The sequence below is a fragment of the Jaculus jaculus genome, chromosome 1 (genome assembly GCF_020740685.1).
Source record: "Jaculus jaculus isolate mJacJac1 chromosome 1, mJacJac1.mat.Y.cur, whole genome shotgun sequence".
NCBI lineage: Eukaryota > Metazoa > Chordata > Mammalia > Rodentia > Dipodidae > Jaculus > Jaculus jaculus.
Window position 1 is genome coordinate 167402831 of NC_059102.1, and position 15103 is coordinate 167417933.

Sequence of the window (15103 nt, forward strand, 5' to 3'; positions counted from 1 at the left end):
GGGACCTGGGGCGGAGAGCGGTTCGCGCGCTTCGGGCCTAGTCGGGACTCGCCGCTGCCGCCGCCATATTCCCGGTAACGGGGGCGCGCGGCCGGGAGCCGGCTGGGCCGGAAGAAGGGTTGGGGCCGGCGCTGAGGCGGGGAGGGGGTCGGTTGAGGTCCAGGCAGCGGGAAGTCGGCGGGCGAAGGGAGGCGCGGGCCTTCGAGGGAGGGGCCGAGGGTTCCGGGCCGGGTCTGTGGGGCGGGAGTCGGGCAGGCCTAGCCGAGGCGGAGGACAGGGCCCGGCTGGGGACTGGAGGCGGCTGGAGCTTCCGGACCCGCAGGGGCTCTGGCCCGGGCGGCCTCGGGGCCTAGGAGGGTCCGGCGGGCCGAGGTAGCGGGCTCCGCCGCTGTCGTTCCTCACTACCCGGCCTGCGGGGCCCTCGGGAGCCGAAGCTCGGACTTTCCCGGAGCGCCCCAGGCAGCGACAGCTCCGGCTCGGCGCACCTCGGGTCGGGCCCGCGGGTGATGGGCAGCGAGCCCCGCGAGCCCGAGCGGCCTGGGAGTGCTGGGGGCGGCGCGAGGCCGGGGGCGGGGCGGGGCGGAGCGGGTGGGGCCGAGCTTGGGCTGCCGGGATGCTGTGTCTCTGGAGGTGGGAGGTTGGCAACCATTGCCCTCCTCCCAACCCGGGACTCTCGGGTCTTCTAATTTTTGCCCTTTTCTCAATACCGCAGTGGCATCTTTCTTACTTTGTCCATTCTCCGGGCTCGAGATCTCATTTCCGGAGCCATGTCAGAAGGAGTGGACTTGATTGATATATACGCTGATGAAGAGTTCAATCAGGTGAGGAGTCGTGAGGAGCTTTGGGTTTCCCTCCTCCTGCAAACTCGCAGTTTTTGCGAGCTGTGCCCGTCCTGGATTTAAACCGGCGTCTATCCTTTCTAAAAAATTTCCACCTACTATAATAAGCTTCCCCCTAGTGGAGATTTTAAAGATCACTGCCCATTCCACTTTATGTTAGTTTGAACCTCCAGGCTCAGTTTTAAAGGGTTTGCTTTAAGAGCAAATAAAATTCAAGTGTAATAGAATGATGAATCAACCTGTGGAATTTCCTTCCCCCAGGAAGCCAAAGTTGAATGAGTAGCCACAATTTAAAAAATCAAAATTTGGTGACAGCGGTCATGAGGATAATATTGATACTTGTTTCTTTTCTCTCAGATTGAAGATTCAAAATGTTAAGTCTCCTCCCTATGGTGCAAACTGTATAAAAGATACTTTAAAAGACACATTATAGCAGATACTTTCAAGTACACAGTAGAAAGGACACTTGCAGCTCTAGATCCATTCCATTTTCAAGTCTTTAATAGTTTGACCTTGCCTTTAGAAATCTATAGACATTTTTTGAAAAGTCTTATGCCAGTTGTTTATAACCTTATTGTTTTGGAGGGAAGAAAAAAAACCTAAAGGTATGCACAAATTATTTTAAAGGCAGGACATAGACCCACTCACTCTACTTTGAATTTGTGATGTCTTTATGTTTTTATTACAATATCGGGGAACATGGAAAAATTTCCCTTGGAACAGTAATCTATGTAGTTTAGTTCTGTGAAATTGGAGCTCAGCAATATTGTGAAGGCTCTATTTAAAACTCACTAATACCTTACCTGGGTTATTTTCAGAACCATTGTACTTGGGCATGCTGGTTCTATTCATTGGTGTCTTCCAGTGGGTACACATAAGGACCTGGAAAGAGCATGAAAATAATGGACTGAAGAAGGAAAATGTCTTGGTTGGATCCTTACTTTGATATGAGGCATGAAAGGAGGCTAATAATGTCTCTCTTTATTTTTATTTATTTATTTATTTAGTTTTTTTGTGGTTTTTTTTGTTTATTTGGTTTGGTTTTGGTTTTTCGAAGTAGGGTCTCACTCTAGCCCAGGCTGTCCTGGAATTCACTCTGTGTTCTCAGGGTGGCCTCGAACTCATGGAGATCCTCCTACCTCTGCCTCAGGAATGTTGGGACTAAAGGCGTGCACCACCATGTCGGGCTTTATAATGTCCCATTTTTTTTCATTGCCTCTAATTTGCATAGATTTACATTTTTAGAATATCTTTCTGATAGTTTGTGGCTTTGTTACAACTATAGAATTACCATGTACCATTATACAGTTCCATCAATTACACTTTAGGGAGTTTTGTTTTGCTTTTTTGTGCCAGGGATGGAGCCCAGGACATTTTACATGTTAAGCAGAAACTTAGCACTGGGCTTACTCCAGGCCCCAAATCTATTAATTTTTATTTATTTCAAGACAGAGTCTTCCTATGTAGTCCAGGCTAGTGGCCTGGAACCCAAAGTCCTTTTACCCCAACCTCCTGAGTGCTGGGATTATAGGTGTGCCATTATGCATGGCTTTCCCTAATTATACATAATAGTATCAGTTTTCCTACATTGGTTCAACTGTGAAATTACCTACATATGACTGCCAATTGTCTTATGTACATGAGAAGTTAAAATTTTCAAACAAGTCAAATTATTGGTAAAAGAGAAAGGTGGCCTGTACTCAGGTACAAAACCATTTCTTTCCTGAATTTTATGTATTGAATCAGACTTTTGTCACCCTTTGTAAATTATGGTTTTGTTGTCAACCAGAACAGTTCCTTTTCTCCCTCCCTCCTTTTCTTTCTTTCTTTCCTTCCTCCTTCCTTCCTTCCCTCTCTCTCTCTCTCTCTCTCTCCTTCCCTCCCTCCCTCCCTCCCTCTCTCTCTCTCTCTCTCTTTCTTTCTTTCTTTCTTTTCTTGAAGTAGAGTCTTGCTGTAGTCCAGGCTGGCCTGGGATTAACTATGTAGTCTCAGGGTGGCCTTGAACTCACAGCAATCCTCCTACCTCTGCCTCCTGAATGCTGTGTGCGCCACCATGCCTGGCTTGGTCCCTTATTTCTGTGGAGGTTTGTTTTGTTGTTGGTTTTTTTTTTTCAAGGTGGAATCTCACTCTAGCCCAGGCTGACCTGAAACTCACTCTGTAGTCTCAGGCTAGACTCAAACTCAGTGATCCTCCTACATCTGCCTCCCAAGTGCTGGAATTAAAGGAATGTGCTACCATGCCTGACTATTTGTGTTATTAAAAGTTACCTTTCCCCAACTTAATTCCTAATGTGTGTGCTATTTATATGCTAAGTTACTTTGAAAAATAGGTAGAACAGGGTCCTTGACACAACACATGTGGCACTAGGTTTAAGAAAATAATTTTTTTGTGTAACATAATTTCTGGGTCATAGACCAGACACAGTCCTTGTACCATGGTTTGTCAAGATAGATATTGGCTTCAACAGTTTGTTCTCTATTTAGCTAACGAGGGACTTGTTATGAGCTTTAAGGCAGGCCAAAGATAATCTGTGGATTTTTCAGCATTAATTTTAAACTATTTTGATGCTGAGAATATTGAAGAAAGTATAGATTTCAGATGTTTTACATCTTGAAGGTAGGGAAAGGGGCACCCAACCCCCATGAGTTAATTTTTGGCCACACTGGTTTTAGTGTAATCTGGAAGCTTCTAAATGCAGGAACTCAGGATAGGGTTATTAGAAGCTGGCTTAGACTGAAATTAACCAGTACAGATTGGGCTTAGAGTGTTTTAAGAATGTTACTGATTTCCCCCAAGCTGGCCCTGTACATGAACCCTCTCATGTACTTTGTTCCCCAAGGAAATAAAAAAGCTTCCTACATGGAAGCCTATGGGGTTTAGTCCAGATTTCTCTTTCTTTTAAATTTTATTTATTTGAGGGAGGGAGGGAGAAAATGGGCCTGCCAGGGCCTTGCCACTGCAAATGAAAACTCCAGATATATGAGCCAGTTGGTTCATCTGGTTTTATGTAAGTGCTGGGGAATTGAACCCAGCTCATCAGGCTTTGCAAGCAAGCACCACTATCTGCTGAGCTATCTCTCTAGCCTATCATCGAGGTCAGTTAGAACATGCAATGTAAAAGTCTTTTGCAGAGCTCCATTATTCCTGGTATATCGCCAGACCTAGGATTTGGCACTAACCTATTGGGCTGGAGAGGACAAACTAGGAAGATGATTAAGGACTACCATGGTGTGGTTTGTTCTCATGCTGAGACAGGCTTTACATAGTATGCCCAGTTATCTTCCTCTTATCAACATGTTTGTCAAGCTACTGCTGTTTGGTGAGCACCGTATTAGAGCTAGAGAAATTAAAGGCCAGAAGCAGAGGGTGAGTCCTTATGCTCAAAACAGGTACCAGTCATCATGAATAAGAGGAATAAGGATAGCTAGGTGTTTAATACACCTGTAGTTCCAACACCTGGCTATGACCATCTTATTCTTATCCATGAGGCAAGATTGCTATGAGTTTGAGGCCACTGTGGGGGTACATTGTGGGACCCTGTCTCCCCATCACTGTCCTCTTCAAAAAAGTAAAGATAATAGATATTGACAATATAGTGTTGTAGGCAGAAGTGATGAAGGAAAAGTATGAGGTTGATTGATTTAAGGAAAATAAGTTTAAAAATATAAAAAAAGAAAAACTTTAAGGAACAAAAAAGTCAAAGTGAGTTGCTTCCTTTAGTTGGATATCAAGAAGAAGGTAGAAGCATAGTAAATCTTTGGTTGATTAAACTTGGAAGAGAGTTTGGACAGGTCAAGGCCTCTTGCTAATGCAGATGAACTCCAGACACATGCATCACTTTATGCAACTGGTTTTACATGGGTACTGGGAATTGATCCCAAGCCAGCAGGCTTTGCAGGCAAGTGCCTTTAACTACCACATCCCCAGTCCTCTGGATGTTATTTAAATTCAAACTCATATAAGTTGTCTTTACCTGTTATGCTTTTTAAGCTTAATTTGTAGAGTTGATTAGGTGTTATTTTTCTCATTACTGGGTAAATCACTAGCTTTGTCCATCAGAAAAACCTCAGATCTTAACCTGGTTTTCTGAGCTGAAGAAGTACATCGAATTAATGATGCTAGGAAATTTAAATCCAATCACAACTTGATAATTTGTTTCTTCTTTAGTAGAATCCTTAGCTATATTCTACTGCCCTGTGCAGTTAACACCAGCTTCTTTGAACTGAGGTTTTGTGGCTCAAAGAGGTTCAGTGTCATCCTTTGGTTACTTGACAATGTCATGACCAGCCTGGGCTACACAGGAGTATGAGAAGAAATTTGGTGTACAGTATAAATTGTCCCTTGATAGCCTTGGGGCATTGGTCTCAGGATCTTCATTTAAGGTACAGCCAGCCATGGTGGCTCATACCATTAAACACAGCACTCAAGAGGCAGAGGTGGAGGATCACTGTGAGTTGAAGGCCACCCTGAGACTACATAGTGAATTCCAGGTCAGCCTGGGCTAGAATGAGACCCTCCGGGGAAGGGGGGGGAGTTATGTGTGTGTATCTGTATGTGTGACTATGTGTGGTGTGTGCATGTCATGGCACATATATAGAGGTCTGAGGACAACCTTAGGATGTTTGTCTTTTCCCACTACTTGTGTAAGAAAAGATCTCCCTTGTCAGATTGGTTTTGCTTCAGTGTGAGCCAGTCTAGCTGGCTCATGAGCTTCAGAATTTCCCAGGCTCTGCCTCCCCTTGCCATAAGCACTTTGGGATTACATATGCATGCACCACTTTGCATCTGGCTTTACATGGGTGCTAGGGAGTTGAACTCAGGGTATCAAGACTTGTAAGCAAGCACCTTTAACCACAAGCCATCTCCCCAGCCTTACTTTTAACTTTAAAGAATATTTTCAGCACATTCGTGGTTAAGCTAGGGCTTATGATAGTGTGCACTTAATAATTAAAGCCTTGAAGCTGGGCAGTGGTGGTGCACGCCTTTAATCCCAGCACTCAGAAGGCAGAGGTAGGAGGATCACTGAGAGTTTGAGGCCACTCTGAGACTGCATAGTGAATTCCAGGTCAGCCTGGGCTAGAGTGAGACCTTACCTCAAATAAATAAATAAATAAAGCCTTAGATAGGATCAAATAACTCAGGACCTTTCTCTTCATTGAACCACAAGGACAGAGTTCCCATACCTGACACATAAATTAGGTAAGTGATTTGTCAGGAGTTGAGATGGTTTGAGCAGTCCTAGGGATTGAATGTATAGTATGGCTTTGTGTGTGATGAAAAACACTATCACTGAGCTATATCCTCAGCCCTGACCCCCTTTTTATGTTTCTTTGCTGGTTATTAGAAAGCTGAGATTGTATTCTATGAATTTGAGTTTCCCTGAATTATTTGTATAAGCCGATTCCCATTGTTTGGCTTGCATGTATGTTTGACACTCTGGTACCTACTCACTTTAACATCTCCCACCCCACTTTCTATTTCTCAATAAACTTGCTCTTATTGCTTTTCATTAAATACAATAGAAATGCTTGACCTATGATGTTGAAAATAAATTTCCTTATTGACCACATTGGTAACCAGTAGCACACACACCTCATCAGTACTTACTCTTTATTTGCTTGTTAGCTTATTCATTTGTCTTGATCCTCACAAGTAGCTAAAGCCAGAAACATTGCCCACTACTACAAAGGGCTTCAGAGAAAAACCTACATAAGTGTAACTAACATAAGAGTTTCAAATGAGGAAGCTTTATCACCTTGTTAGAGTAGTTCAAAGAAGTTGTATACATTGCTTAGCAAGGTATTTAACTTTGAATTCTAAATAAACTAGGGTGATAAAACATCAAAATGAAAAGTGTCAGGTATGGTCACGCATGCCTTTAATCCCAGCACTCTGGAGGCAGAGGCAGAGGATTGCCGTAAGTTTGAGGCCACCCTGAGACTATAATGAATTCCAGGTCAATCTGACCTAGAGCAAGACCCCACTTCAAAAAGCCGAAAACAGCCGGGTGTGGTGGCACACGCCGTTAATCCCAGCACTTGGGAGGCAGAGGTAGGAGGATCACCGTGAGTTCAAGACCACCCTGAGACTACATAGTGAATTCCAGGTCAGCCTGGGCTAGACTGACACCCTACCTCAAAAAACCAAAAAATAAAAAATAAAAAAGCCAAAAACATAAAATTAAAAAATGAAAAGCGTGCAAACCTCTCTGCTAACTCCTCATTCTATAGGACTCGGAGTTCAACAATACAGACCAGATTGACTTATATGATGATGTGCTGACAGCAACCTCCCAGCCCTCAGATGACAGAAGCAGCAGCACTGAACCACCACCACCTGTTCGCCAGGAACCATCTCCCAAGCCAAACAACAAGACCCCTGCAATTCTGTATACCTACAGTGGCCTACGGAATAGACGAGCAGCCGTCTATGTAGGCAGCTTCTCCTGGGTGAGCAAGGATAACCAAAGGCTTACAGGTGGGCTGGAGGGAGAGCACTGGGAGGTGATGGCATTTTCAGAAACCACTGTTGCACTGTTTTGTGCTCTGATGGGGTGGATTTCTTTTTCCTGGGATCAGGTTGGATTGATCTCTGAAAGAGAACTATCCTGAGGACGTACTGGTGCCGAAGAAAGCAATGATTAAGTGGGTAGTTGCCTTTTCTGCCATCTTTATTATTGCCCCCTGACCCTGGGGCTTTATGTCTAGCAGGGTCATCTATGGGACGAGATTTCAGAGTGAACACCTTGAACTCTTGGTGGTCATTAGATGGTCCTCTGATAATGGTGGGTGATGGGGATCAATGACCTTGATAGCTCTAGTTCACTTGGGGTTTGTGCTGACTATTTTGCAAAAGTTACTGTGTGACATGTTTTTGGGCTGGTGGTGGGGTGGCTTTTCCAAATTAGGAAATGTATATACTGAGGGGAAAGTTCTTGGCATCTGGCATGGTCAACTCTACACTGTAGGTCAGATCTGTAGACATTCCTAGCAGTCTGTTTGGACTGATGATCAGCCAGCCCAAATGGCAGTCAAAAAAAATAATTTTCAGTCTTAATCCCCAAAGATAGGAGATGGGGGGAGGGGACAGATGGGTTTGGAATTCTGGACAATAAGAAAAGCCTGCACTAATTGAACTGTTGCTGGGCTTTTGGATTTTCCATGGGAGGTTATGGACATGGCTAGAGTCCTAGATTTGGGAGCAGGGTTTTGGACACCCTGGGTGGGTGGGGGTGGGATATGTTGCTCTTGACATTTCTCCCTTTTCCATCTTGCCGGCCCCAGTGGACCACAGACCAGCAGCTGATCCAGGTTATTCGCTCTATAGGAGTCTATGATGTGGTGGAATTGAAATTTGCAGAGAATCGAGCAAATGGCCAGTCCAAAGGGTGAGGTCTGGATTGGGGAGCCCCTTTAAGTTTGTAACCATTAAGGCAACAAGTCTGTACTGTATTTTGTCCCTGGACTCTAACCCTTTCTACCCCTAACCTAGTTTATTGCCTTGGTTTTGGCAAACTGACTTAGAATGGGGACCCAGCTACAATGTAATAGAACATTTGTTTTGGGAATGAATGCTGATTTTTAATTTCAGAAAAAGGAAGGGAAAATAGAAAAACTGTAAAGTGGCACCTTTTTTTTTTTTTGCTGATATATATTTTTTTTATTTTTCTTTTTTTTTTAATATTTTTAGGGCTGGAGAGATGGTTTAGCAGTTAAAGCGCTTGCCTGCAAAGCCAAAGGACCTTGGTTCAGTTCTCCAGGACCCACGTAAGCCAGATGCACAAGGTGGCACATGCATCTGGAGTTCGTTTGCAGTGGCTAGAATCCCTGGTGCACCCATTGACTCACTCCCTTACTCACTCTGCCTCTTTCCCTCTCTCAAAAAAATAAAAATATTTTAAGATAGGTTTTTATATTATTTATAAACAGAGAGAGAGAGAATGGGTGTGCCAAGGCCTCTTGCTACAGCAAACAAACTCTAGATGCATTCTCTACTTTATGCATCTGGCTTTCCATGGATATTAGGGAATCAAACTCAGGATGGTAGGCTTTGCAAGCCAGTGCCTTGAACTGCTGAGCCATCTTCCTACCTCAGTTGTTGATAGTTTTATATATGTTTAAATATTTAGCAAGACATCTCTTCCTGTCTCACATTGAAGAGAAATTCTTTGCTGCTTCCCAGTTACTCATTTTTACTTTTTTCCTCAAGGTATGCTGAGGTGGTGGTAGCCTCTGAAAACTCTGTCCACAAATTGTTGGAACTCTTGCCAGGAAAAGTTCTTAATGGAGAAAAAGTGGACGTGAGGCCGGCCACTCGGCAGAACCTATCACAGTTTGAGGCCCAGGCTCGGAAACGTGAGTGCGTCCGAGTCCCAAGAGGGGGTACGTGGAGACCATCTGTATGAAGGGGGGAGGTTGTGGGCTTGTTTGCTATGGGCTCAGATTATGATGGAAGGAATTTGGGGAGGCTGCAGGTTGTTAGGTCTGATGGCATATCAGGTGGGTTGGCCAAAGAGTGAGATTTATGTATAAGAAAGAGCACATTGCTCCGTCAGGAAGGTTTTCAAGGTATAATTGGGTTCTGTCTTTGACTCATTGTATAACATGGGCAAGGCAGTTCCTTGCTTAGGGCCTATTTTTTCATTGTATCTGTCAGCCCTTAATCTGTATTTCTATTAAAAATCTGGCACAACCTGGATGGGCTTACTTGTAAGACATGTACCTCCTAAGTTTTCAAGAAGCAATAACCCTAAAATGCAGTTTAAGATGCATAAAGATGCCTGTAATGTCATCATGAGTAGGTACTTGAGTGCTCTGAGAGAGTGAAACAAAAGTGAGGCTGGGGAGATAGCTCAATTAGAAAAGTGCCTGCCTCATAAGCATGAGGACGTCAGTACCCAGGCGTAATACCATGGGCCTGTAATCCCAGCATGGGGGAGGAAGAGAAAGAAGGATCCCTGAGACTCACTGGCCAGCCAGCCCAGTCTAGTAGGTGGGCAGCAAACCTGAGGATGACACTTGAGGTTGTCCTCTGGCTTTCACACATGAGCATGCACATGCACATACTAAAAGAGTCAACCAAAAGTAATATTGAGTATTTAGTCAGCTTGGCAAATATATCCCATTAGTTTAAAAAAAGTTTTTTTAGGGCTGGAGAGATGGCTTAGCGGTTAAGCGCTTGCCTGTGAAGCCTAAGGACCCCGGTTCGAGGCTCGGTTCCCCAGGTCCCACGTTAGCCAGATGCATGAGGGGGCGCACGCGTCTGGAGTTCGTTTGCAGAGGCTGGAAGCCCTGGCACGCCCATTCTCTCTCTCTCCCTGTATCTGTCTTTCTCCCTGTGTCTGTCGCTCTCAAATAAATAAATAAAAAATGAACAAAAAGTATTTAAAAAAAAAAAAGTTTTTTTAACTTGGCTTGATGATGGTTTTCCTTGAATTCATCTTACTCCCTTTACCCCTTTACTCTGACTGATTCTGTACTCACCCAGCTACTTCTGATGTATAATTTGGGTTCCCAAGTAGGATCCTACTAGGAAGAGAATGTGCAAACCAACTGACACAGGTATTCCTGTCTGCTTAGTAGTTACATTTCTCATTGAAAATTAATATATTGTCATTTTGGTTAAATCAGTCATTTGTGAATTTGGTTAGCATGGCTTGATCTGTTAGAGTTTTATTACCCCTCTTTTTTTTTTAAATTTTTGTTTATTTTTATTTATTTATTTAAGAGTGACAGGCAGAGAGAGAGAATGGCCACGCCAAGGCCTCTAGCCACTGCAAACAAACTCCAGACACATGTGTCCCCTTGTGCATCTGGCTAACATGGGTCCTGGGGAATCAAGCCTTGAACTGGGGTCCTTAGATGTCACAGGCAAGCATGGTGGCACACACCTTTAATCCCAGCACTCAAGAGTCAGAGGTAGGGGCTGGAGAGATGGCTCAGTGGTTAAGGTGCTTGCCTACAAAGCTTAACAAGCTGGGTTCAGTTCCCCAGTACCCACAAAAAAGCCAGATGCACAAAGTGGCATGGGTGCCTGGAATTTGTTTGCAGTGGCTGGAGACCCTGGCATGCTCATTCTTTCGGTCTGTCTCTTCTCTCTAGCTGTCTCTCAAATAAATAAAATATTTTAAAAGGGGCAGGGGCCAGAGGTAGGAGGATTGCCATGAGTTTGAGGCCAGCTTGGGACTATAGAGTGAGTGCCAGGTCAGCCTGCGCTACAGTGACACCCAACCTTGGGAAAAATAAATCTAGTTTCTGAGTCTTTGAAAACTGAGAGCCAGACCTTGGTTTGTCCTAACCTCACACGATGCAGCTAATCCTGCAAGGCCGTGCCCAAAACAGCCATCATCTCTTCTTGCTGTACTGTAGAGGATAACTTTCATTACCTGCCTTCTGTCAATGTTTATGTTCACTTCTAAAGACAGTGGTGCCTTACTTTGATTGGGTATAGCCTTCATATAGAAATATACCACTTGTCTCTTTCATAGAACAGCTGTCCTTTATATTAAATATAGTTTAGATGGGTGTACTGAGTTACCTTGCTCTGTCTGGGTCAAAGACACTTTGCTTCCCTGACAACTCACATTTCAGATTCCCTTCTGTATCAGAATCTGTCTATAATTTAGCCTTCTCACTTCCCAAGATACGTCATTTCACAGTCTTATTGGGGGTGACATACCTACCTCTCTGTACTCAGGTATTTTGTTTGTTTGTTTCTGTGAGAAAGAGAATTGGCACACCAGGGCCTTCGGCCACTTGAATTGAACTCCACACACATGTGCCACCTTTTGCGTATGTGCGACCTTTTGTGTGCTTGCGTCTGGCTATGTGGCATCTAGAGAGTCAAACATGGGTCCTTAAGTTTCTCAGACAAATGTTTGCAGCAGCAAAGACCATGGCATGCCCATACACATGTATGCATACAAACAACACACTCTTCCCTCAAGACTCTTAAGGCCATACCACCACATTCTGCGGGAATCTTTAGCCAAGCTGAGCTTGTGAATTTAGGAAGAGCTAGCATAACCGAATGACTTGACAATATCAGGAGCCATGTAACTAACTATATACAAGCATATCCTGTGCTCCTGTTGTGCACAACACTGTGCAGGTGTGCTCTAGTGGTATTCCTAGTAAGCTACCCTGAGGATGAAGGTTGAGGCCCTTGAAATATAGTGGGAGTTCCCCAAATTTTAGTATCTTTTTCTATACTAAGGTTTTGCTAAGAGTCCCTGATGTCAGCTATAGACAGATCTGTTGGCTTGTCTCATCTCCCATTTTCTCTTTGCCTCTCACTTAACCTTCCGTCTCTGCTCTGTGTTCAGTCTTTCTTCTCCATCACAGTTACCAGCTTGGGTATGTGGGTAGAGAGTGGATATATACCCCACTCTTCCTTCATGCCCTGGCCACAGCTCCATAGTAGAAAATATTGTGATAAAAGTTCAGCTTGTCTAAGAATCCCTGACTGGGGAGATGGTTCAGTGGGTAAAGTGCTTGCTGTGCAATCCTGAGGACCTGAGTTCATATCCCTGTGACCATGGAAAATACCTGGTATGGTGGCCCAAGTCTGTGATCCCAAGTGCTACAGAGGTGAAGACAGAAGGCCCTTTGCTGGCCTGCTATCTCTAGTATTATTGGTGAGCTTTATGTTCAACTAGAGATCCTGCCTCTCAATACATAAAATGGATCATGATCAAGGAAGACTTATGATATCAACCTCTGGCCTGCACTTGCACACACACCACATGTGCAACAAAAGAAGAGGTCCTGAAATCATCAGAATCCAGCAGAATATCTATCAGTGAACATACTTCAACACTGTCATTTTCTCATCAGTTGTTAGTTCCTTAGAAATCACATCTAAGAATAAGTTAAATGTGTTCCAAAGCACTTTAAAGTTCTAGATAAGCAACCTTCGACATACATGACTTAAGACTTGATTTCTGGGTTTGTCTAAACAGATCCTTTTGATCTTTCTCTGAGGCCAGAGAAAAGATAGATTACTTTTCCTTCTGTCTGAGCCACATTAGTTTCCTTCCTTGGTATGGTACCAGGTGACTTAATGAGGGATGAGCTGATCCAATGGCTATGTCAAAAACCTGGGCAGTAATATTACCTTTGTTTTCCTTTGTAGGAATACCTCCACGGGCCCACTCTCGAGATTCTAGTGATTCTGCTGATGGGCGGGCCACCCCTTCTGAGAACCTTGTACCTTCATCTGCTCGTGTGGATAAGCCTCCCAGTGTGCTTCCCTACTTCAATCGCCCTCCTTCAGCCCTTCCTCTGATGGGTCTTCCTCCACCCCCAATTCCACCCCCACCACCTCTGTCCTCAAGCTTTGGGGTCCCTCCTCCTCCTCCTGGCATCCACTACCAGCATCTCATGCCCCCTCCTCCTCGATTACCTCCTCATCTGGCTGTACCTCCCCCTGGGGCCATCCCACCTGCCCTTCACCTGAATCCAGCCTTCTTCCCCCCACCAAATGCTACAGTGGGGCCTCCACCAGATAGTTACATGAAGGCCTCTGCACCCTATAACCACCATGGCAGGTAAGAACTATCTTGTTCCTTTCATATCTGATCCAAGGATAGAACGTAACATAGACAGTATTTTTAAGTATCTTGTTCTCCCTGAAAGTGAGCACTGAATATTTGTGCTTCCTGTGGAAACTTGCTACAGTGTTGAGTCCTATAACATAGTTTACTATCTGTTAGTGTGTTTCATTGAGTGTTTGTGTTTGCATTTTAACCACTTAATTCCGACAAGATTCTTCATAGCCCCCTTTAAGTAACTGATGAAATTCAGTGCCATAATTGGCTGCTACAGTTGTGACAATGTTTAACACTATTGAGTCAAGCCAAAATTACAAAAGCATATACTATAAATCTTGTCTTTGAAAAGAAAATGAACACATGGGCAGGCTGAGAAATATTTTAAGACACACTAGAGTATAATTAAATAATAGTCTGTGGTATGTGGTTAAAGTAATAAGAGATACGGACATTCAGGAATGCTATTATCTCCCTGCAGCCGAGATTCGGGCCCTCCACCTTCTACAGTGAGTGAAGCTGAATTTGAAGAGATAATGAAGAGAAACAGAGCGATTTCCAGCAGTGCCATTTCCAAAGCAGTATCTGGAGCCAGTGCAGGTAACTAACTTACCTTGCTGCTTTTTCTTTACCTTTATTTCCCTCGTTCAGAAAGATCTGGTTGGAACACTGTTGTCAAAAATGATGTCTTTAGCCGGCGTGGTGGCGCACGCCTTTAATCCCAGCACTCGGGAGGCAGAGGTAGGAGGATCGCTGTGAGTTCAAGGCCACCCTGAGACTACAGAGTTAATTCCAGGTCAGCCTGGACCAGAGTGAGACCCTACCTCAGAAAAAAAAAAAAAAAAAAAAATGTCTTTTGGCTTTGAGGACGCTCCAGTGATGCTCTTACCCTGTGTCTAGACCTTCCCCCATGAAAACCAACTCATTGTGTAGAATGCAGTAACTGATGCCAGTATCCCTTTGGTAATGATTGTAGAATGAAATTGGTGCCTTACTAAGCTCTTGTTCTTGGTAATGATCTTTAGATCTAGTATTTGCATACTGGCTCTAAGGTTTTATAGAAACAATGCCTCAGCTAAATAGTGCTTTGACAGGGATTTGATTATAAAAAGGAGCCTGATCTGCGTATGGTAACACACGCCTTTAATCCCAGCACTTGGGAAGCAGAGGTAGGAGGAACACCATGAGTTCAGGGCCACCCTGAGATTACATGGTGACTTCCAGGTACCTGGGCTAGAATGAGACCCTACCTCGAAAAACTAAAATAAAGAAACGAATAAATATATAATAAAATAGGAGTCTGGACAGGATTGGTGGCTTTTAGGTAGCTCATCTTAGAAAGACAAATCTATTGGCGCACTCTTACCCTATTCTCAGTATTAGGAGTGTATAATGAGCAACTGTGATTCTGAAAACCTTAGGCATAAAACCTATAGTTTCAAAGAGGATGTAGAAAGTTTCAGTGTCCTGGTCAAGTTTTCACATCATGACAATCATACTCACTTCCTGCGAGTTTCCCAAATGAATCCAGTAAAGGGTATATATTACATATGCAAATAATTTATTTGTGAGGGGCTCAGGGAAGAGAAAAGGAAAAGATGACCATGGGTAGTGCCAGGGCATTTGTTGCTGCATACAAACCCCAGATGCATGTGCCACTCTGCATCTGGCTTCAGGTGGGTGTTGGGGAATTGAATATGAGCCAGACAACTGTCC

At 44.0% G+C, this 15103-nt stretch overlaps 1 protein-coding gene across 5 annotated transcripts in view; it reads left to right on the plus strand.

The window, feature by feature from the left end:
• Cpsf7 (cleavage and polyadenylation specific factor 7) overlaps nt 1–15103 on the plus strand; it is a 24236-nt gene continuing 9133 nt past the window's right edge. Inside the window, exons 1-7 of one of the 5 annotated variants that reach the window (XM_045146811.1) lie at nt 1–74; nt 713–821; nt 7071–7289; nt 8124–8227; nt 9049–9221; nt 12973–13387; nt 13869–13987. In XM_045146811.1, the coding sequence (XP_045002746.1) occupies nt 768–821; nt 7071–7289; nt 8124–8227; nt 9049–9221; nt 12973–13387; nt 13869–13987 (1084 nt within the window). In that variant the 5' untranslated portion in view covers nt 1–74; nt 713–767. The other 4 variants (XM_004667677.2, XM_045146821.1, XM_045146815.1 and 1 more) reach the window with 4 other exon arrangements.